Source organism: Lethenteron reissneri, chromosome 70, assembly GCF_015708825.2.
Source record: "Lethenteron reissneri isolate LAM-NWPU_2019-01 chromosome 70, ASM1570882v1, whole genome shotgun sequence".
NCBI classification, from domain to species: domain Eukaryota; kingdom Metazoa; phylum Chordata; class Hyperoartia; order Petromyzontiformes; family Petromyzontidae; genus Lethenteron; species Lethenteron reissneri.
The window spans coordinates 4,322,379-4,344,572 of record NC_083848.1 but is presented as its reverse complement, the minus strand read 5'-3'; the positions used below and the strand labels follow the sequence as shown (position 1 = coordinate 4,344,572).

The window sequence follows — 22,194 nt, the reverse complement described above, 5'->3', positions numbered from 1 at the left end:
TACCATGCTCTCTGTGTGTGAGTGTGTGGTGCTGTGTGGTGGGTACCCTGCTCTCTGTGTGTGAGTGTGAGGTGCTGTGTGGTGGGTACCATGCTCTCTGTGTGTGTGTGTGTGGTGCTGTGTGGTGGGTACCATGCTCTCTGTGTGTGAGTGTGAGGTGCTGTGTGGTGGGTACCCTGCTCTCTGTGTGTGTGTGTGGTGCTGTGTGGTGGGTACCATGCTCTCTGTGTGTGAGTGTGAGGTGCTGTGTGGTGGGTACCATGCTCTCTGTGTGTGAGTGTGTGGTGCTGTGTGGTGGGTACCATGCTCTCTGTGTGTGAGTGTGAGGTGCTGTGTGGTGGGTACCATGCTCTCTGTGTGTGAGTGTGTGGTGCTGTGTGGTGGGTACCATGCTCTCTGTGTGTGAGTGTGAGGTGCTGTGTGGTGGGTACCCTGCTCTCTGTGTGAATGTGAGGTGCTGTGTGGTGGGTACCATGCTCTCTGTGTGTGTGTGTGGTGCTGTGTGGTGGGTACCCTGCTCTCTGTGTGAATGTGAGGTGCTGTGTGGTGGGTACCCTGCTCTCTGTGTGTGAGTGTGGTGCTGTGTAGTGGGTACCCTGCTCTCTGTGTGTGTGTGTGAGGTGCTGTGTGGTGGGTACCCTGCTCTCTGTGTGAGTGTGAGGTGCTGTGTGGTGGGTACCCTGCTCTCTGTGTGTGAGTGTGAGGTGCTGTGTGGTGGGTACCCTGCTCTCTGTGTGAGTGTGTGTGGTGCTGTGTGGTGGGTACCCTGCTCTCTGTGTGTGTGTGTGGTGCTGTGTGGTGGGTACCCTGCTCTCTGTGTGTGTGTGTGTGGTGCTGTGTGGTGGGTACCCTGCTCTCTGTGTGTGTGTGTGAGGTGCTGTGTGGTGGGTACCCTGCTCTCTGTGTGTGTGTGTGAGGTGCTGTGTGGTGGGTACCCTGCTCTCTGTGTGTGAGTGTGAGGTGCTGTGTGGTGGGTACCCTGCTCTCTGTGTGTGTGTGTGAGGTGCTGTGTGGTGGGTACCCTGCTCTCTGTGTGTGAGTGTGTGGTGCTGTGTGGTGGGTACCCTGCTCTCTGTGTGAGTGTGTGGTGCTGTGTGGTGGGTACCCTGCTCTCTGTGTGAGTGTGTGGTGCTGTGTGGTGGGTACCCTGCTCTCTGTGTGTGAGTGTGTGGTGCTGTGTGGTGGGTACCCTGCTCTCTGTGTGAGTGTGTGAGGTGCTGTGTGGTGAGTACCCTGCTCTCTGTGTGTGTGTGTGAGGTGCTGTGTGGTGGGTACCCTGCTCTCTGTGTGTGAGTGTGTGGTGCTGTGTGGTGGGTACCCTGCTCTCTGTGTGAGTGTGTGAGGTGCTGTGTGGTGGGTACCCTGCTCTCTGTGTGTGAGTGTGAGGTGCTGTGTGGTGGGTACCCTGCTCTCTGTGTGTGGTGTGAGGTGCTGTGTGGTGGGTAGGTGCTGTGTGGTGGGTACCCTGCTCTCTGTGTGGTGTGTGTGAGGTGCTGTGTGGTGGGTACCCTGCTCTCTGTGTGAGTGTGTGAGGTGCTGTGTGGTGGGTACCCTGCTCTCTGTGTGTGTGTGTGAGGTGCTGTGTGGTGGGTACCCTGCTCTCTGTGTGAGTGTGTGAGGTGCTGTGTGGTGGGTACCCTGCTCTCAGTGTGTGAGTGTGAGGTGCTGTGTGGTGGGTACCCTGCTCTCTGTGTGAGTGTGTGAGGTGCTGTGTGGTGGGTACCCTGCTCTCTGTGTGTGAGTGTGAGGTGCTGTGTGGTGGGTACCCTGCTCTCTGTGTGAGTGTGTGAGGTGCTGTGTGGTGGGTACCCTGCTCTCTGTGTGTGAGTGTGTGGTGCTGTGTGGTGAGTACCCTGCTCTCTGTGTGTGAGTGTGAGGTGCTGTGTGGTGGGTACCTGCTCTCTGTGTGTGAGTGTGTGGTGCTGTGTGGTGGGTACCCTGCTCTCTGTGTGTGAGTGTGAGGTGCTGTGTGGTGGGTACCCTGCTCTCTGTGTGTGAGTGTGTGGTGCTGTGTGGTGGGTACCCTGCTCTCTGTGTGTGTGTGTGTGAGGTGCTGTGTGGTGGGTACCCTGCTCTCTGTGTGTGAGTGTGTGGTGCTGTGTGGTGGGTACCCTGCTCTCTGTGTGAGTGTGTGAGGTGCTGTGTGGTGGGTACCCTGCTCTCTGTGTGAGTGTGTGAGGTGCTGTGTGGTGGGTACCCTGCTCTCTGTGTGTGAGTGTGAGGTGCTGTGTGGTGGGTACCCTGCTCTCTGTGTGTGAGTGTGTGGTGCTGTGTGGTGGGTACCCTGCTCTCTGTGTGTGAGTGTGAGGTGCTGTGTGGTGGGTACCCTGCTCTCTGTGTGTGAGTGTGAGGTGCTGTGTGGTGGGTACCCTGCTCTCTGTGTGAGTGTGTGAGGTGCTGTGTGGTGGGTACCCTGCTCTCTGTGTGTGAGTGTGAGGTGCTGTGTGGTGGGTACCCTGCTCTCTGTGTGTGTGAGTGTGAGATGCTGTGTGGTGGTACCCTGCTCTCTGTGTGAGTGTGTGAGGTGCTGTGTGGTGGGTACCCTGCTCTGTGTGTGTGTGTGTGAGGTGCTGTGTGGTGAGTACCCTGCTCTCTGTGTGTGTGTGAGGTGCTGTGTGGTGGGTACCCTGCTCTCTGTGTGAGTGTGAGGTGCTGTGTGGTGGGTACCCTGCTCTCTGTGTGAGTGTGAGGTGCTGTGTGGTGGGTACCCTGCTCTCTGTGTGAGTGTGTGGTGCTGTGTGGTGGGTACCCTGCTCTCTGTGTGAGTGTGTGGTGCTGTGTGGTGGGTACCCTGCTCTCTGTGTGAGTGTGAGGTGCTGTGTGGTGGGTACCCTGCTCTCTGTGTGTGAGTGTGAGGTGCTGTGTGGTGGGTACCCTGCTCTCTGTGTGAGTGTGTGGTGCTGTGTGGTGGGTACCCTGCTCTCTGTGTGTGAGTGTGTGGTGCTGTGTGGTGGGTACCCTGCTCTCTGTGTGAGTGTGTGGTGCTGTGTGGTGAGTACCCTGCTCTCTGTGTGAGTGTGAGGTGCTGTGTGGAGGGTACCCTGCTCTCTGTGTGAGTGTGAGGTGCTGTGTGGTGGGTACCCTGCTCTCTGTGTGTGTGTGAGGTGCTGTGTGGAGGGTACCCTGCTCTCTGTGTGAATGTGAGGTGCTGTGTGGAGGGTACCCTGCTCTCTGTGTGAGTGTGAGGTGCTGTGTGGTGGGTACCCTGCTCTCTGTGTGTGAGTGTGAGGTGCTGTGTGGTGGGTACCCTGCTCTCTGTGTGTGAGTGTGAGGTGCTGTGTGGTGGGTACCCTGCTCTCTGTGTGTGTGTGAGGTGCTGTGTGGTGGTACCCTGCTCTCTGTGTGAGTGTGTGGTGCTGTGTGGTGGGTACCCTGCTCTCTGTGTGTGAGTGTGAGGTGCTGTGTGGTGGGTACCCTGCTCTCTGTGTGAGTGTGTGGTGCTGTGTGGTGGTACCCTGCTCTCTGTGTGAGTGTGTGGTGCTGTGTGGTGGTACCCTGCTCTCTGTGTGTGTGTGTGAGGTGCTGTGTGGTGGTACCCTGCTCTCTGTGTGAGTGTGTGGTGCTGTGTGGTGGGTACCCTGCTCTCTGTGTGTGAGTGTGTGGTGCTGTGTGGTGGTACCCTGCTCTCTGTGTGTGAGTGTGAGGTGCTGTGTGGTGGGTACCCTGCTCTCAGTGTGTGAGTGTGTGGTGCTGTGTGGTGGGTACCCTGCTCTCAGTGTGTGAGTGTGTGGTGCTGTGTGGTGGGTACCCTGCTCTCAGTGTGTGAGTGTGAGGTGCTGTGTGGTGGGTACCCTGCTCTCTGTGTGAATGTGAGGTGCTGTGTGGTGGGTACCCTGCTCTCTGTGTGAATGTGAGGTGCTGTGTGGTGGGTACCCTGCTCTCTGTGTGAGTGTGTGGTGCTGTGTGGTGGGTACCCTGCTCTCAGTGTGTGAGTGTGTGGTGCTGTGTGGTGGGTACCCTGCTCTCAGTGTGTGAGTGTGTGGTGCTGTGTGGTGGGTACCCTGCTCTCAGTGTGTGAATGTGAGGTGCTGTGTGGTGGGTACCCTGCTCTCTGTGTGAATGTGAGGTGCTGTGTGGTGGGTACCCTGCTCTCTGTGTGAATGTGAGGTGCTGTGTGGTGGGTACCCTGCTCTCTGTGTGAGTGTGTGGTGCTGTGTGGTGGGTACCCTGCTCTCTGTGTGTGTGTGGTGCTGTGTGGTGGGTACCCTGCTCTCTGTGTGAGTGTGTGGTGCTGTGTGGTGGGTACCCTGCTCTCTGTGTGTGTGTGTGTGGTGCTGTGTGGTGGGTACCCTGCTCTCTGTGTGTGTGTGTGGTGCTGTGTGGTGGGTACCCTGCTCTCTGTGTGTGAGTGTGGTGCTGTGTGGTGGGTACCCTGCTCTCTGTGTGAGTGTGTGAGGTGCTGTGTGGTGTGTACCCTGCTCTCTGTGTGTGAGTGTGAGGTGCTGTGTGGTGGGTACCATGCTCTCTGTGTGAGTGTGTGGTGCTGTGTGGTGGTACCCTGCTCTCTGTGTGTGTGTGGTGCTGTGTGTATGTGGTGCTGTGTGTGTGTGGTGCTGTGTGGTGCTGTGTGGTGCTGTGTGGTGCTGTGTGGTGCTGTGTGGTGCTGTGTGTGTGTGTGTGGTGCTGTGTGGTGCTGTGTGGTGCTGTGTGTGTGTGGTGGTGCTGTGTGTGTGTGGTGCTGTGTGGTGCTGTGTGTGTGTGGTGGTGCTGTGTGTGTGTGGTGGTGCTGTGTGTGTGTGGTGGTGCTGTGTGTGTGTGGTGCTGTAGTGTGTGGTGCTGTGTGGTGCTGTGTGTGGTGCTGTGTGGGCTGTACCCTGCTCTCTGTGTGTGTGTGTGGTGCTGTGTGGTGCTGTGTGTGTGTGAGTGGTGCTGTGTGTGTGTGTGTGGTGCTGTGTGGTGCTGTGTGTGTGTGGTGGTGCTGTGTGTGTGTGGTGGTGCTGTGTGTGTGTGGTGCTGTGTGTGTGTGGTGCGGTGTGGTGCTGTGTGTGTGTGGTGGTGCTGTGTGTGTGTGGTGCTGTGTGTGTGTGGTGCTGTGTGGTGCTGTGTGTGTGGTGGTGCTGTGTATGTGTGTGGTGCTGTGTGTGTGTGGTGCTGTGTGTGTGTGGTGCTGTGTGGTGCTGTGTGGTGCTGTGTGTGTGTGGTGGTGCTGTGTATGTGTGTGGTGGTGCTGTGTGTGTGTGGTGGTGCTGTGTGTGTGTGGTGGTGCTGTGTGTGTGTGTGGTGGTGCTGTGTGTGTGTGTGGTGGTGCTGTGTGTGTGTGTGGTGGTGCTGTGTGGGCTGTACCCTGCTCTCTGGGCGAGGTGCTGTGCACGGGGCAGCCTGTGAATGCCAGCTCCACCAGCCAGGTGCGGTTGTTGCGGCCCTGCAACCGCATGGTGCAGTCCAGCAGCGAGCGCTCCAGCTCGCCACGCGCCTCCACGCCCACCTCCATGCACGGCGGGATCCTGCAGCAGGGAGCAGCAGCAGGGAGCAGCAGAGAGCAGCGCGGAGTGTACAGCAGCACACAGCAAGGAGCAAGCAGCAGCATGGGGCACACAGCAGCAGAGAGCAGCAGCAGAAGGGAGCAGCAGGGAGCAGCGCGGAGTGTACAGCAGCACACAGCAAGGAGCAAGCAGCAGCATGGGGCACACAGCAGCAGAGAGCAGCAGCAGAAGAGAGCAGCAGGGAGCAGCAGGGAGCACACAGCAGCAGGGAGCAGCATGCAGCAGGGAGCAGCAGGGAGCAGCAGCAGCAGGGAGCAGCATGCAGCAGGGAGCAGCGCGGAGTGTACAGCAGCACACAGCAAGGAGCAAGCAGCAGCATGGGGCACACAGCAGCAGGGAGCAGCAGGGAGCAGCATGCAGCAGGGAGCAGCATGCAGCAGGGAGCAGCAGGGAGCAGCGCGGAGTGTACAGCAGCACACAGCAAGGAGCAAGCAGCAGCATGGGGCACACAGCAGCAGGGAGCAGCATGCAGCAGGGAGCAGCAGGGAGCAGCAGGGAGCAGCAGCAGCAGGGAGCAGCATGCAGCAGGGAGCAGCAGCAGAAGGGAGCAGCAGGGAGCAGCGCAGAGTGTACAGCAGCAGGGAGCAGCAGGGAGCAGCATGCAGCAGGGAGCAGCAGGGAGCAGCATGGAGCAGCAGGGAGCAGCAGCAGCATGGAGCAGCAGGGAGCAGGAGGGAGCAGCAGCAGCAGCAGGGAGCAGCATGCAGAACACAATGTAGGGCAGCACGCAGCACGGAGTGTGGAGTAGCAGCAGGGAGCGTGAATAAGCAGAGAGAAGCGTTCAGAGTGGTGAGTGCGTCCAGTACACACACAAGGGCTTCGATCTGCATGTACGTACGTACGTACGTGAGTGTACGTACGTGTGTGAGTGTGTGTGAGTGTACGTGTGTGTACGTGTGTGTGTGTGAGTGTAAGTGTGTGTGTGTGAGTGTACGTGTGTGTGTGAGTGTACGTGTGTGTGTATGTGTGAGTGTAAATACGTGTGTGAGTGTACGTGTGTGAGTGTACATGCGTGTGTGTGAGTGTACGTGTGTGAGTGTACGTGTGTGAGTGTACATAGGTGTCCGGCAAAACAACCTCCTACCTCCTCGCGGTGCCGGACGGGCAACACTGTCGTGGACAGTGCTGTGGGAGGAGGGCCAATGCCTCATTGGCCTCTCCCCTCATGACGTCTGTGACCACCACAGTGGCTAAACGGGGGCTCTGGACGGGTGCGAGGGGCTGGTAACCCCTCCACCTTCAATTAATTACCACGAAACCACGACTTAAACATAAACCTGTAACAAATAAGCTTGTGCCGGAAGCCCAGGGGGGACAGGCGTCTATGACGTCTCCTGGCCAAACCCCAATTGGCGGAGCCAGGAGATTGAATCTTCACCCTCGGGGCTCCTCCAGAAACAACGAAAAGCCATTACGGATGGCCACGTGGAATGTTCGAGCGCTCACTGCGGAGGAGAGGTTGCCACTCCTTTGTCGGGAGCTGGACCGGTACCGCCTGGACCTCTGTGGCATTCAGGAGGTCCGGTGGACCGGTTCTGGCTACTGCCACCATGAGGGGTGGACAGTCCTCTACTCGGGGCAGGAGACTGCCAAACAACAGGGTGTGGCTCTTCTTTTGAACAAAAGAATAAAGGGGGCGTGGGAGCGTGGCGGTGAGGTGTGGGAAGCTGTAAGCCCCAGGATACTTTGGGCTCGCCTTCCCATCAACCGGAGGCGAGGAGTGGTGGTCGTGGTTACTTATGCCCCCACCGAAGACGAACATCCGTGGAGGGATGCAGGCAAAGCCGATGAGTCAGATGCCTTCTATGACCTCCGGTCACAGGTGCTGGCTAAAGTGGCCACTCGGGACAGAGTCATCTTGTTGGGTGACTTCAATGCCTGAGTTGGTCATGATGCTGGCACCTGGTCTGGAATGATTAGAAGGCATGGGCCAGATCAGCTCAATAACAACGGTAGGAGGCTGCTAGATTTTTGTGCAGCCCATGGGCTTGTAATTACCAACACGCTCTTCCGGCATCGGCGCATCCACAGAACATTATGGATACATGCCGGGTCCAAGCAAGAACATCTGCTGGACTACATAGTGACGGACCAGTGGATGCGAGCCCATGTCCTTGACACCAGGACCTACCGTGGAGCTGATCTGCCCTCTGACCATCGACTAGTCATCAGTAAGATGCGCCTGCCATTCTTCCACTCCGGTGGTGGGTGTACACCCAGGACCCCATTCCAACCTAAAGTGGCCTGGTCTCAGCTGATGAAAGCTGCAAGCGAGAATTTCATCATCGCTTGCAGCTGGGGTTGGCATCGTCCCCCACTCCTACTGATGTCGAGGGTAAATGAGTGAGGTTTAGGACTGTGACTCATGCAGCGGCAATGGCTGCTTTGGGTACGCGGTCCAGACCTCCCCAGAAACCCTGGCTGACAGAGGAGGTGTTCAGGTTAGTTGAAAAAAAGCGACAGGTCCACTCTCATCGGCTACAGCATCCCACGTCAGAGAATGAGGAGGCTTACCGCAGCCTTCGCTCGGAGGTTCGGAGAGCCGTAAGGCGCTGCAAAGATGGGTGGTGGTCGCGGGTTGCTGAGGAGATAGAGTCTGCCTCAGTGGCCCGCGATCACAAATCACTATTTAATTCCATCAAAAAAGTAACCTGCAGCGCCACACCTATTACCATCATTAGGGGAAAAAACGGTGATCCAATCTCCGACCCCCAGGAACAGGTTTGCAGATTTGCTGAGTATTTCTGTGAGGTCCTGGGGGAGGGAAAATCCCTCAGCCAGGAAAACATCATGGCACAAAGTGGGGATAACCCTGCTGAGGCTGCGGTGCCTCAAATATTGGAAGAGGTCACCCCCTGTGAGTGGCTGGCTGAGGTGCCATCTGTTGAGGAAGTACTGAAGGCGATCCGGAGTCTGAGACTAGGAAAAGCACCGGGCAGAGATGATCTCCCAAACTAAATGCTCAGGGAGGGTGGCGTTTGTGCACAGACTGCCCTACATGACATCATAACAACAGTCTAGACCACTGGACAGGTTCCGCAGGGTTGGAAGGATGCCCTGGTGGTCCCCCTCTTTAATGTAATAAAAGACTCGACCACGATGTCTGGCTTGGTGTCCTTTATTCGGTTCTTCTCTCTTAACCCGCACGGCTGTCCTTCTATAAGACTCTATACTGACACTGATACTGCTCTCCTGCAGTTTCTCCCCTCGTCGTTCTCTCAGCCTCTCTCTCCTCTCGTCGCTCTCGTAGCCTCTCCCTCACACACAGCCTCGCCGGCTGTGTTCCCCGCAGCTCCTCGTCCGCCTTCTCTCCAGCCGCCCCACCGCTGTCTTCTCTCGCAGCTCCGCTGGCTGCTCCCTTAGCTGGCCACCGCTGGCCGCCGCTGCCACCCCTTGGCTTTGCCCACGTGGCCTTACTCTGGTCCAGTCCCACTCGTTCTGCCTTCCTCTTCCGGTCTCCTCCCTTAAGAACCTTAACCTTTCCTCCCACGTCACCTAACTCCACCTCTCCGTGACGTCACATCCGGGAGGTCGCCCGCGCCCGCATTACACCACCCTCCCCCGTGGAGAAAAACCCAGCCGACCTCGGCTGAACAACACCAACAGTAATGCGGGCGAACCCGAGCGTAACACACCAAAGGACACCAAGCATGCAATATAACAGTAAGAACAATCAACACAACTCAACAATCAATAACGTAGCAGAAGCAGGCAATAAATACACAGTAAGAACAATACAACACAACAATCAACGAAACACAAGGGATTTAGAGCGTGTGCGGGTCGCCGGCCCGTCCCGGACGGTCGGCGGCCCATCCGCGGAACGGGAACGTGATTGAGTTTGAGGAGCGACAGGGTGAAATCCCCCTGTCGCTGTTGGAAGTCCACCAACGTCCCGTGTCCTTGAAGGATCAGTCTTGGGCTTGTCCCGCGGATGCGTCTGCAGCGGGGTCGGAAGGGCTGCAGGGCTCGAAGGACCCGCAGATCTGGCAGGCACCCTCCGAGCAGAGCGCCTCGTCCCCTCCGGTGTCAAGGCCGGCCTGCCTGGAACAGGTACGACAGGCGCTCTAGCAAGATCAATGGACGCAGGCGGGGGAGAGTCGGCAGCAACAGACCCCGGCAAGGCAACATTGGGAGATGATGCATCATGTAGGGGAGCAACATACGGTTTCAAGCGCGACGTGTGAACAAACCAGCGGCGAGAACCAATTTGAACACGCGCCGACTGAGGATTAGGAACCTCAATGAGGCGGACAGGCCCTCGCCAAGGTTTGTGAAATTTGGGAGAGGTACCCGGCCGCACCTGCGGGCAATGGAGCCAGGCCAGGTCCCCAACCTTCCAGGGGCACTCCCCTTTGGAACGCCGTGCGTACCTCTCATTTCGGGCCTGAGCTTTGGCCGTAGCCACACGGGCACTCTCCCGCGCCTCCGAGACCCGGCGAACAGTGTCCCGAATGTAGTCAGGAAGCGGTTTACAAGGTCCCCTCACACCGGTTCCCATCTGCACATCCATTGGCGGCACGTTTTCCCGACCATACATAAGGTAAAATGGCGAATAACCCGTAGCCGCATGAGGAGTCATCCTGTACGCCGAAAGCACCCCCGGGATGTGCAGGTCCCAATCCGATTGTTGCTCACTCACCGTGTGGCACAGCATGGCAGACAATGTCCGGTTTAGCCGCTCAACCATACCATCCGTTTGCGGATGGTATGGGGATGTCCGGACCTTCTTAGTCCCTAGGCCCGCGCATACTTCCGCCAATAATTTCGAAGAAAAATTTCGGCCCTGATCCGTAAGGAGTCTCTCCGGCGCACCCTTGTCCATAACATATCCGAACAAAAAGGCGTCGGTAATGGCCGCGGCCGATTGATCGGGCAACGGCCAGGCCATCGGCCAACGGGAGAGGTACTCAACCCCGACCAGCAAATATTTATTACCCCTCGCCGAAGGTGGGAAAGGTCCCAAAATGTCCAGTGCCACCAATTCATTGACCCGAGACACCCGAATTGACTGTAAGGGTGGCACATAAGGATGTTTAGGAGGCTTACGCCGGGCACAGTCAGGGCACGCGCGGACGTGCCCCACGACATCCGTCGACATGCCGTGCCAAAAATAATGACGTTGCAACGTCAACAAGGTCTTCTGCACACCCAGATGTAATAGCGTGTCACAATGGAGAGTTCTAATCAACTCGTATCGGAGGGACGCAGGCACCACTAGACGCCAGTGTTCCTGGAGACTTTCCCTCCACATAAGCAGACCATCTCGGACCGCGGTTTCCGGCGCACCCTCCGTAACCGGACCCCCAACCTCCACTTTGGATCGCTTCCGCAAGGACACTAACGACTCATCCATCATTTGCTCCCTTATCCAAACAGACCGTGGCAGATTCAAAACCCCATCAGTCGGCCCCGGTTCCACAGTAGCATCCGACTTCTCCACAGCCAATACCACCGGCTGAGGGGGGGGTAGGCTGGGCGCACATCTCTGCGTCCCCGACGCACATTTGCAAGGGGAGCGCTGCGGCAACCTAGAAAGTGCGTCTGCGTTCGCATGGCGCACCCCTTTACGATGGTGAATTTGAAATGAAAATTCTTGCAGCGTGTCCAACCAACGCGACAGCTGGCCGGAAGGTTGATCCATTTTAAGGGCATATTGCAAGGCCGCATGATCCGTACGTACGATAAAGGAACGGCCGTACAGGTACGGTCGAAACTGACGTAGGAAAAAAACAACGGCTAAGAGTTCCCTGCGAGTGACACAGTAGCGTGTTTCCGCGGGCGACAGGACCCGGCTACCATACGCAACGACGCGCTCTACGCCCCCTTTAGACTGAGACAACACCGCGCCAATACCTGTGTCGCTCGCATCCGTATCAAGAATGAACGGTTGATTGAAATCCGGATAATCCAATGTCGGGGCGGTAGCCAACAGATTACGCAGACTCTGAAAGGCCGCCTCTTCCGGCGGTCCCCACGCAAACTTACGTCCCTTACCCGTAAGGAGGTGCAAGGGCCTCGCGATGGTCGCAAAATTCGGTACAAATCTTCGATAATACGAGGCAAATCCCAGAAAGCGACGTACATCCCCCACGGTGACCGGAGTCGGCCAATCTCGGACGCACGCCGTTTTTTCCGGGTCCGTAGACACCCCCTCAGCACTCACGATGTGCCCCAAATAACGGACGGACCGTTGCAGTAGGTGACATTTCTTTGGTTTAAATTTCAAGTTCGCGGAGCGCATCCTCGCGAACACCGTCTCCAGCCGCCTTAAATGTTCATCAAATGTGCGGCTGAAGACGATGATATCGTCCAAATATATGAGACATGTCTCCCACTGCAACCCCGTCAAAACGAGTTCCATGAGCCTTTGAAATGTGGCAGGGGCCGCATTCAGCCCCATCGGAAGGCAGTTAAATTGAAACAACCCCTGCGGCGTACGGAATGCGGTCTTCTCCCGTGAGGGCTCGTCAAGGGGAAGCTGCCAAAATCCCGAAGAGAGGTCCAGTGTAGAGAAATACTTAGCCCCCGACAATGCGTCGAGGGAGTCGTCCATACGCGGCAGGGGATACGCATCTGCCACCGATATCTTATTCAATTTTCGAAAGTCAACACAGAATCGCAATTTGCCATCCTTTTTCTTAACCAAAACCACAGGCGCGCCCCATGGGCTGTTCGACGGCGATATAATATCCGCAGCCAACATATCCTCCACTGCCCCCCGAACGTGTTCTCGCTCGGCCGGACTCATTCGGTGCGAATTCAACCGAATAGGGGCAGCGTCGCCTGTAGCAATGTGATGGTGAAGCAATGAGGTGCGTCCCAAATCCAAATCATTGGAGCTGAACACATCGGAATACGTCAATAACAATTTATGAAGCGCACCCCGTTGATCCACAGACAGGGAAGAATTTCCGTCACATAAGCTAGCAATCCAGCGGTCATCCGAAGCCACAGGCTCGGAAACACCAGCAACCACTCCCTGGCTATGCGAACAATCGTGAGCCGTAAATGCCGTGGTGGCATGTGCCACAACCGTGCCGGCTGGGACACAGACATTTTCCGTACCCGCATTGAGCACCTGCAAAAACGGTAATTGATCTGGCCGGACGATGGTCTGCGCTCCGACCAGCGCCGATCCGGCCGTTATCGAGGCTGAAGGTGACAACAAGATCCCAACCGCTCCCAGCCGACCAGGCAGGGGCTTCCGATACCGCAGGGGAATAAGCATCTGTGAACCAGGTGGAATATCAACAGATGCCACGGATAGCGCCTGCACTTGTACGGCCGAAGCAGGTCGCCCCCAGGGCGACGGCAGAAAGGAAATTTGACGGCCACCCGGCAGTTCAATACAATTCTCATTAATTTTGATCAAAATAGGCATCTTAGCCAGAAAATCAGTGCCCAATAAACAGGGAACTGCCAAGGATCTTGAAATCAACACAACGCCCGAGGCCGACACATCCCCAATAGATATTTTAGCGTCCACCTGGCCCACGATGCCCATACTACCCCCGTTCGCAGCGACGCACGACCCGTAAACCGGACGCACGGCCCCGGGTGGGATGCCTAACAGATGAAAAATGACATCCGAAATAATAGTCGCGGACGCCCCGGAATCGACCAAAATGCGCACGTCCACCCCTTGTATAGACCCCGGCACGGTGGACGAACCCGTAGCGGCCGCAACAACCCTCCGTGCCAATTTGCGCCACTGCGTCACAGAGCGACAAGGCCCCGTCGAAGGTCCCTCTTTAACAACAACACTATGACCGCACAACGAAGGTGATGGGTGAGGTGTAAAGCCTTGCCGGGTGTCTGGTGCGTGCCGACTTGCCTGTTTCGGTGGATCCTTGGGCGGCTTGGCCGGTAATGAGGCCTCCTGTTGTGGCGGACCCGGGATGCGGGCCCAGCAGTCCTTCGCGTAGTGGCCCTTCCGTCCGCAGCGGAAGCAATCGGCGTCGTTGCGCCGAAGCGCAGGCCTTGCATCGCGCCGCCCGCGTATCGGCGGTGCAGCACGAGAGGCCGGTCCACCGCGGCCTGACCATGGCACCGAGGCGGCCGTCAGCTCCTGAGGGCCCCGCTCATCCGGCACGTATACCGACTTCGTAGGGTCCCAACCCAGAGCGCCACCCTCCGCGACGGGCCCCCCTGTCCACGCCGTGACCTGTTTCCATCGTCGTAGGTTGAATTGTGCATCCAGACATTTCGCCGCCGCCCGGGAGGTGAGCTTCTCATGCCCGCACACCGGCATGGGAATCCCAAGATCCCGCGACAGCTCGAGCATCTTGCCCAAGATGAGAGGCTCGAGCAGGTCAGGTGTTGTATCTGGATACGCGGCCATAGCCAAATCAAGCACTGCACCCCTGTACGCCACAGGCGACTCCTCGGGCGCTCGTTGTCGTTGAGCGAATCGCCGATGCGCGTCGTCAGGTGGCTCGTAGGCGTCGGCCATTTCTTGAAAAACTCCATATAATGTCCTCTTCTTCTCGGCCTTAATGGAGCGAAAAAAACGAACAGATTCGTCGTCCAGAAGAGTCGGCAACACTTCCAAGGCCTCAGCATCGGTCCATCTCGCAGAACGGACCGCCGCTAAAAATCTGCAGGCGAAAGCGCTCCAGTCGCCCCCAATGGCGAATTCCTTGACCGTGGTGAGATGGCGACTCCGACTTCGCTTCACTCCGCCCTCCGCCGATGGTTCCTCCGGAGGCAAATTCAAAATGGCGTCGAATCGCGGCGTGGTCAAGATGGCGGATTCCCGCCGCGGCACGCGCAAGATGGCGGCCTCCTGCCGCGTGGCCCATGGCGCCGGGAGTGAAGAACCCGTGGCGGCCTGTGGAGCACTCTCCGCTCTCTCCGTCGCCGTGCTTGGGGTGACGAGATGACACAATTGGCCCAGGGCGTCCTTGAGAGTCTCCAGTTGCTCAGCCACCTGCAGCCATCGCCGATCAGCGTCTGATGGTGTCGGCGGCCCTGACACTGTGGCTACATCTTCCACTCCCGTCCCCGCACTCGTTTCAGCAGGGCTCTCCTCCACCACCCTGGCAGGATCCATGTTTGGAGGGAAGTCTTCGTCTTCGGACGAAGAAGCCGATGCCGGCGCTGGAACATTTTTCTTTCTCACTTGTTTCGACATGCCGTTGCACTTCCGACACCAATGTAATAAAAGACTCGACCACGATGTCTGGCTTGGTGTCCTTTATTCGGTTCTTCTCTCTTAACCCGCACGGCTGTCCTTCTATAAGACTCTATACTGACACTGATACTGCTCTCCTGCAGTTTCTCCCCTCGTCGTTCTCTCAGCCTCTCTCTCCTCTCGTCGCTCTCGTAGCCTCTCCCTCACACACAGCCTCGCCGGCTGTGTTCCCCGCAGCTCCTCGTCCGCCTTCTCTCCAGCCGCCCCACCGCTGTCTTCTCTCGCAGCTCCGCTGGCTGCTCCCTTAGCTGGCCACCGCTGGCCGCCGCTGCCACCCCTTGGCTTTGCCCACGTGGCCTTACTCTGGTCCAGTCCCACTCGTTCTGCCTTCCTCTTCCGGTCTCCTCCCTTAAGAACCTTAACCTTTCCTCCCACGTCACCTAACTCCACCTCTCCGTGACGTCACATCCGGGAGGTCGCCCGCGCCCGCATTACATTAAGAAGGGGGACCGCACAGACTGTAACTACAGGGGCATCTCACTCCTCAGTGTGCCGGGAAAGGTCCTGGCAAGGATTATTCAACATCGCCTTGCTAAGCACGCTGAGGAGGGGCTTGCGGAGCCCCAATGTGGTTTCAGGAAAGACCGGTCCTGCACAGATGCCATATTTTCTGTCCGTCTGCTACAGCAGAGATGTAGGGAATTCTAACAAGACCTACATCTCTGCTTTATTGACCTGGTCAAGGCCTATGACACCATCAGTAGGCCTGGGCTCTGGGTTGTTCTTCGTGCTTTCGGAGTCCCTAACCCTCTGCTCACGATCATTAAGGACCTTCATGATGGTGAGCGGGCCCGGGTAAAACTACGTGGCCGGGAGTCAGAGCCTTTCCCTGTACACCTTAGGGTGCGGCAGGGATGTCCTCTGGCTCCCACATCTATTTTGACCGCGTAGTTCGTGAAGCCTTCAATAGTTGTACCGGGGGAATTTCCATTTGGTACAGATATAATGGCAGGCTGATCGATGCCCAGGTGCGATCAAGGGATGGCTCCCTATTGGTCAACCACGTTATGTATGCCGATGATTTGGTAATAGCTGCTCCTTCAGAGGAGGAGTTGGAGACGCTGCTGCTGAGACTGGAGTGTGCCACTAAGAGGTGGGGCCTTACCATCAGCCCCACCAAAACTAAGCAACTGCCTAGGTATTTGTACCATCGGACACTCCACCCCCACAACTCCCAATTGGTGATGGGGCAGTTGTGGAGAGAGTGGAGAGTTTCCCATACCTGGGCAGTGTGCTTATGACCGGCTCCAGTTTATCAGCAGAGGTCTCACTCCGAATCAGTCGAGCGGCAATATCTTTTCATCGGTTGCGTAACGCTGTGTGGAAGCTACCTGGTCTGTCGCTCCGCACGAAGCTTCAGGTCTTCTCGGCCACGGTCATTCCCTCCCTTCTCTACGCTTGCGAAACGTGGACCCCCCTAGTGGAGCATCTTCGCCGGTTGGAAACATTTAGGCAGGCCTGCCTACGATCCATCCTGGGTTTAACCAGGCTGGATTGTGTGAGGAGCTCACAAGTCCTTGAAAGATCTGGGCAAAGTCCCATCAGTGAGCTCCTCCGGCAGGCAAGGCTGCGTTGGCTGGGTCATGTAGCCCGCATGCCCAGCCACCGCATGCCTAAACAGCTTTTGTTCGGCCGGATCGAGGGGGCTAAACGGGCGCGGCACGGGCTAGAGAAGAGATGGAGTGATGTGGTACAGGAGGACGTGGAGCTGAGTGGACTTGCCGATGACTGGTACCAGCGGTGTCAAGATCGGCCTCAGTGGAGGAGGCTCGTGAAGGACGCTACTGGGCAGTTGGAGGCAATCGCCCTCCAACAACAACGGAGGGCGGAGGAGCGACGCTCACAACAACGAGCGGAGCGCCGGGTGGCTAAAGCACAGCAAGTTGGTACAGTAGGGGGCACAGGTGGCGCATCAGCCAGTCATCTCGGTCATCTCGGTCAGTCGACCCGTGGCACCTGGGTCTGCCCCGTGACCTCCTGCCAGCGGGCGTTCGACACTTCACGTGGCCTCAAGGTGCACATGGCCTGGCACAAGCGTCGTGGTGCCGTCACCACCACTTAGTGGCGAATGGCGGTTGTTGTTGTTGTACATGTGTGTGTGTACGTGTGTGTGTGCGTGTGTGTGGACGTGTGTGTACGTGTGTGTGTGTGTACATGTGTGTGTGTGCGCGCACTTGAGGAGTCGTATGGCCAGGGTCGTGTTGTCTCCCTCCACCTGCAGCCCCTGGTGAGGGATGTCCATAGCGGACAGCTGCACACACAGACACCAAAGACAAAGGTCCCCCGTGTAGCCTTATCAGAGTTGTTGGGGCAAGTTCTGTTAGTGAGTAGCAGCACCTATGAAGGCCAGCACTCTGGTGGCCAGCATCACGCCCGGCCGCCTTTGTCTTCCCAGTGGCGATGTTCACTACACACCGCACCAGGTACTCATTTGAGGCTGAGTCAACCTAGGGGAGGCCCAGGACCAGTTCAGATAATCGCTGTCAGCTGGTGTCGGTGGTCTGAGCGGGAATCGAACTCGTGGCGCAGCGCGCTAACCGCTGCGCCACCACTCCCCATAATACATTTTGGGTGCCATGGTGGCCAGGAGATGTTAACTGCCTCGCCAGGTATGCAGGAGGTCGTGGGTTTGATACCGATGCTGATGCCTGTTGCAATTTTGGAGTTTACGTGTCTCTCTCTCATCATCGTCGCGGTGGCCAGGAGATGTTAACTACCTCGCCAGGTATGCAGGAGGTCGTGGGTTTTTCTCTGGGTCCCCCGATTTCTCCCTCCACATTTGGAGTATTTGACTGCTTTAAATTTCCAGACGGTGATGATGATGGTGATGATGATGGTGAGGATGGTGATGGTGATGATGATGGTGATGATGATGGTGATGATGATGATGGTGATGATGATGGTGATGATGTTGATGATGATGGTGATGATGATGGTGATGATGATGGTGATGATGATGGTGATGATGATGGTGATGATGGTGATGATGATGGTGATGATGATGATGGTGATGATGATGGTGATGATGGTGATGATGATGGTGATGATGATGGTGATGATGATGGTGATGATGGTGATGATGATGGTGATGATGATGGTGGTGATGATGATGGTGATGATGATGATGGTGATGATGATGGTGATGATGGTGATGGTGGTGATGATGGTGGTGATGATGGTGATGGTAATGATGATGATGGTGATGATGATGGTGATGATGATGGTGATGATGGTGATGGTGATGATGATGGTGATGATGATGGTGATGATGATGGTGGTGATGGTGATGATGGTGATAATGATGGTGATGATGGTGATGATGATGGTGATGATGGTTATGATGATGATGGTGGTGATGGTGATGATGGTGATGATGATGGTGATGATGATGATGGTGGTGATGGTGATGATGGTGATGATGGTGATGATGATGGTGATGATGATGATACGCCACTTGCTGGAGCTATCATTTGTCTGAGAAAGAGCTACGTGGCTCAGTGGGCCTTACAGGGGGTACAACAAAAAACAACATCTACACGCACACACACAGATCCCAATGCACGTTCTCCCCCCGTTCTGCAGAATGTGCGAGCGAGCGAGCAGTCATCATCTTGCCGCTAGCGGCAGGAGGCTGCCGCTGGGGGTGCTCCCACGGCGTGACCCACACAGCCACAGCAGACCCTGTAACGCTGCAGATCTGACCGGCCACATCCGTCCAGTGCTCGCCGAGCCAGATTGGCTTCCGGTTGCCCAACGGATGCGTTATGAGGTGGCGCTCGTTACGCACAAAGCGCTTGCGACAAACGAACCACGACACCTCGCCGCTGATCTCGTCAAGGAGAATAAACCCTCATCATGCCGACTCCGGGCATCCTCGCAGCAGCAGCAGCAGCAGCGGCTTCTGGGTAACCATCAGACGCCCGCCGCGTTGCTCGGCACTTTCGGGCACGCTTCTGTGGCCGTCTGGAACACTCTCCCTTCTGGCGCGAGGAAGCCGCTGGAGCAATGCACCTTCAGATCGACCAACTCGGGACTTTAGAACTGCTCTGTGTGCTTAGTTTGCTGTCCTTCCCCCACCCCTCCGATTAGCGCGGTTGGCTACGTACAGTGCAAAATAAATTCAACATTTATACACAGAGACCCACAGACACCCAGACCCAGACACACCCACAGAGACCCACAGATACCCAGACTCAGACACATCCACAGAGACCCACAGACACCCAGACTCAGAGACACCCACAGAGACTCGCAGACACCCAGACCCAGAGACACCCACAGAGACCCACAGATACCCAGACCCAGAGACACCCACAGAGACCCACAGACACCCAGACACACCCAGACACACCCACAGAGACCCACAGACACACACAGAGACCCACAGACACACCCACAGAGACCCACAGATACCCAGACCCAGATACACCCACAGAGACCCACAGACACCCAGACACACCCACAGAGACCCACAGAGACCCACAGACACCCAGACCCAGAGACACACACAGAGACCCACAGAGACCCACAGACACCCAGACACACCCACAGAGACCCAAAGAGACCCACAGACACCCAGACACACCCACAGAGACCCACAGACACCCACAGAGACCCACAGACACCCACAGACACCCACAGAGACCCGCAGACACAGAGACACTCACAGAGACCCACAAACACCCAGACACACCCACAGAGACCCACAGACACCCAGACCCAGAGACACCCACAGAGACCCACAGACACCCAGAGACACCCACAGAGACCCACAGAAACACACAGAAACACACAGACACCCAGACACACCCAGACACACCCACAGACACCCAGACCCAGAGACACCCACAGAGACCCACAGAAACACCCACAGAGACCCACAGACACACAGAGACACAGATTAGCCCTGTTGGCTCCACATGGTGCGAAAAAAATTCACCGTACGTACAAACCAACAGCCATCATCGCCCCACGACTAAAAGCAGATGGATGCACAGGGCCAGCTGCCACTGGGTGCCCCTAGGCTAGACCTACTCACAAACACGCAAACATGTGGAGTTTCTCTCTCTCTCTCTCTCTCACGGTGGTTGTGGGTTTTTTCTCCGGATCCTCTGGATCCTCCGGTTTCCCCCCTTCACATGTAGAATCGTGCAGTGAGCTTATTTACATTACTTTGCTGCTGCTGCTGCTGCTGCTGCGATGAATATGCACGTGACACTAAGCCACTTTGTGGAGCTATCGTTTGTGGTGGGCAGATCGCTTCTGGGAGAAAAAGTGAATACCTCGGTGGGCTTCGCCTGGGAGGGTGAGGATGGTATTCTCTGCCCGCGAACAGTTTTCGTAAATTAAAACTCTCAAAATAAACGATCGGATAAATCACTCAAAATGAAGCACAACTGACGATTTTGATTGTTACTCTTTCGACTTAGAACAAATACTAATGATCGGCCGCTCGATGATGCGCGTGCTCAGTGATGATAACACTTTCCTGGCTGACAGCAGAGCCACGCCAATCAACATCAATCAAACTCCACCCCACTGTGGGAAAGATATTGCAACTACTGTGCTGTAGGGGCAATCACGTGGATTTCGGACTAAGCGGAGCCACACATGTGTTGGGTTTCAGCACTGTGTGACTTGCAGTGAACACTTTCACGAGTTATTCATCTACGAGTTATTAATTTACGTCAAAATCTAAGGTACGCGGTTAATCCGCAAATTGGATAAACCGCAGGCGGATAATCGAGTTTTCGGTTAACGGGTTAACGGCAGAGTCCTAGACAATGCCCCTGGGATGCGTCACGCAGGCCGAGGCGCGGGCCGGGTCGGCATCTAGAAGCAGCATCCCAACACCTCGCCGTGGCGACGACGACGACGACGCTACGCCGAGGCGGCCGCTGCAACCACCGCTCTCATTCCTACTCGCGTGCGAGGCCCTTGGGCACCTGCTGGCTCCGTGGCGTTCCATCGCCATCACCGACCATCCAATCACCTCGTGGCGCATGCAGACGAAGGGCAGGCTGCTGTCGCACACGGCCACCAGGTGCGCCAGCTCGCGGTTGTGAGCACTCGGCTCGCCGGACAGGCGCGGCCGCTTGGCGTCAGGTGACGGCGCAGCGCCACCCATCGCCGCTGTCGCTGCAGCCGCGGGGGCAGCGGCAGCCTGGCGGAGGTGCACGCACACACACGCGCGTACACGCATGTACACGCACGTACACACACACACGCACGCACACACACGCACACACACGCATGTACACGCACACATGTACACGCACGCACACACACACGCATGTACATGCACGCACACACACACACGCATGTACACGCACGCATGTACACGCAAGCACACACACACACGCTTGTACACGCAAGCACACGCACACACGCTTGTACACGCACGCACACACGCATGTACACACACGCACACACACACGCATGTACACGCATGCACACGCACGCACGCACACACAAGGGGTATTCACGTACACACATGGGGGCATGGCACACGAGCGAGTGGGTGGCCAGCACCACGCCCGGCCGCCTTTGTCTCCCCAGTGGTTTATTTACTGCACAACACACCAGGTACTCATTTAAGACAGAGTTGACTTAGGGGAGGCCCAGGATCAGTTCAGACAATCGTCACCGGTGTTGGCTGTGAGCGGGAATCAAACTCGGATTGCCGACTTTGGGGGCAAGTGCCGACACGGCATTTGTACACACAAGTTCACGAACACACGTACACACACATACACACACGTACACGTACACACACACACATACACGTACACACACACACGTACACACACACACATACACGTACACACACACACGTACACACACATACACACACACGTACACACACGTACACACACACGTACACACACACGTACACACACACACACACGTACACACACACGTGCACACACACACACGTACACACACACGTGCACACACATACACACACACATACACACACACACACACGTACACACACGTACACACACGTACACACACGTACACGTACACACGTACACACGTACACACACGTACACACACACACACGTACACACACGTACACACACACACACACGCACACACGTGCACACACGTGCACACACACGTGCACACACACACACGTACACACACACGTACACACACACACACACGTACACAACAACGACCGCCATTCGCCACTAAGTGGCGGTGACGTCACCACGACGCTTGTGCCAGGCCATGTGCACCTTGAGGACACGTGAAGTGTCGAACGCCCGCTGGCAGGAGGTCACGGGGCAGACCCAGGTGCCACGGGTCGACTGACCGAGATGACCAAGATGACTGGCTGATGCACCACCTATGCCCCCTACTGTGCCAACTTGCTGTGCTTTAGCCACCCGGCGCTCCGCTCGTTGTTGTGAGCGTCGCTCCTCCGCCCTCTGTTGTTGTTGGAGGGCGACTGCCTCCAACTGCCCAGTAGCGTCCTTCACGAGCCTCCTCCACAGAGGCCGATCTTGA

The 22,194-nt window shown here is 56.7% G+C and overlaps 1 protein-coding gene across 1 annotated transcript in view; it reads right to left on the bottom strand.

The window, feature by feature from the left end:
- MED14 (mediator complex subunit 14) overlaps nucleotides 1–20,877 on the bottom strand; it is a 37,226-nt gene extending 16,349 nt beyond the window's left edge. The window contains exons 1-3 of the mRNA XM_061579903.1: nucleotides 20,672–20,877; nucleotides 16,854–16,930; nucleotides 5,284–5,444 (exon numbers count right to left, since the gene is read on the bottom strand). Coding sequence (XP_061435887.1) covers nucleotides 5,284–5,444; nucleotides 16,854–16,930; nucleotides 20,672–20,806 — 373 coding nt within the window. The 5' untranslated portion in view covers nucleotides 20,807–20,877. The remainder of the gene's footprint in view (nucleotides 1–5,283; nucleotides 5,445–16,853; nucleotides 16,931–20,671) is intronic.
- Between the last annotated feature and the right edge of the window lie 1,317 nt (nucleotides 20,878–22,194).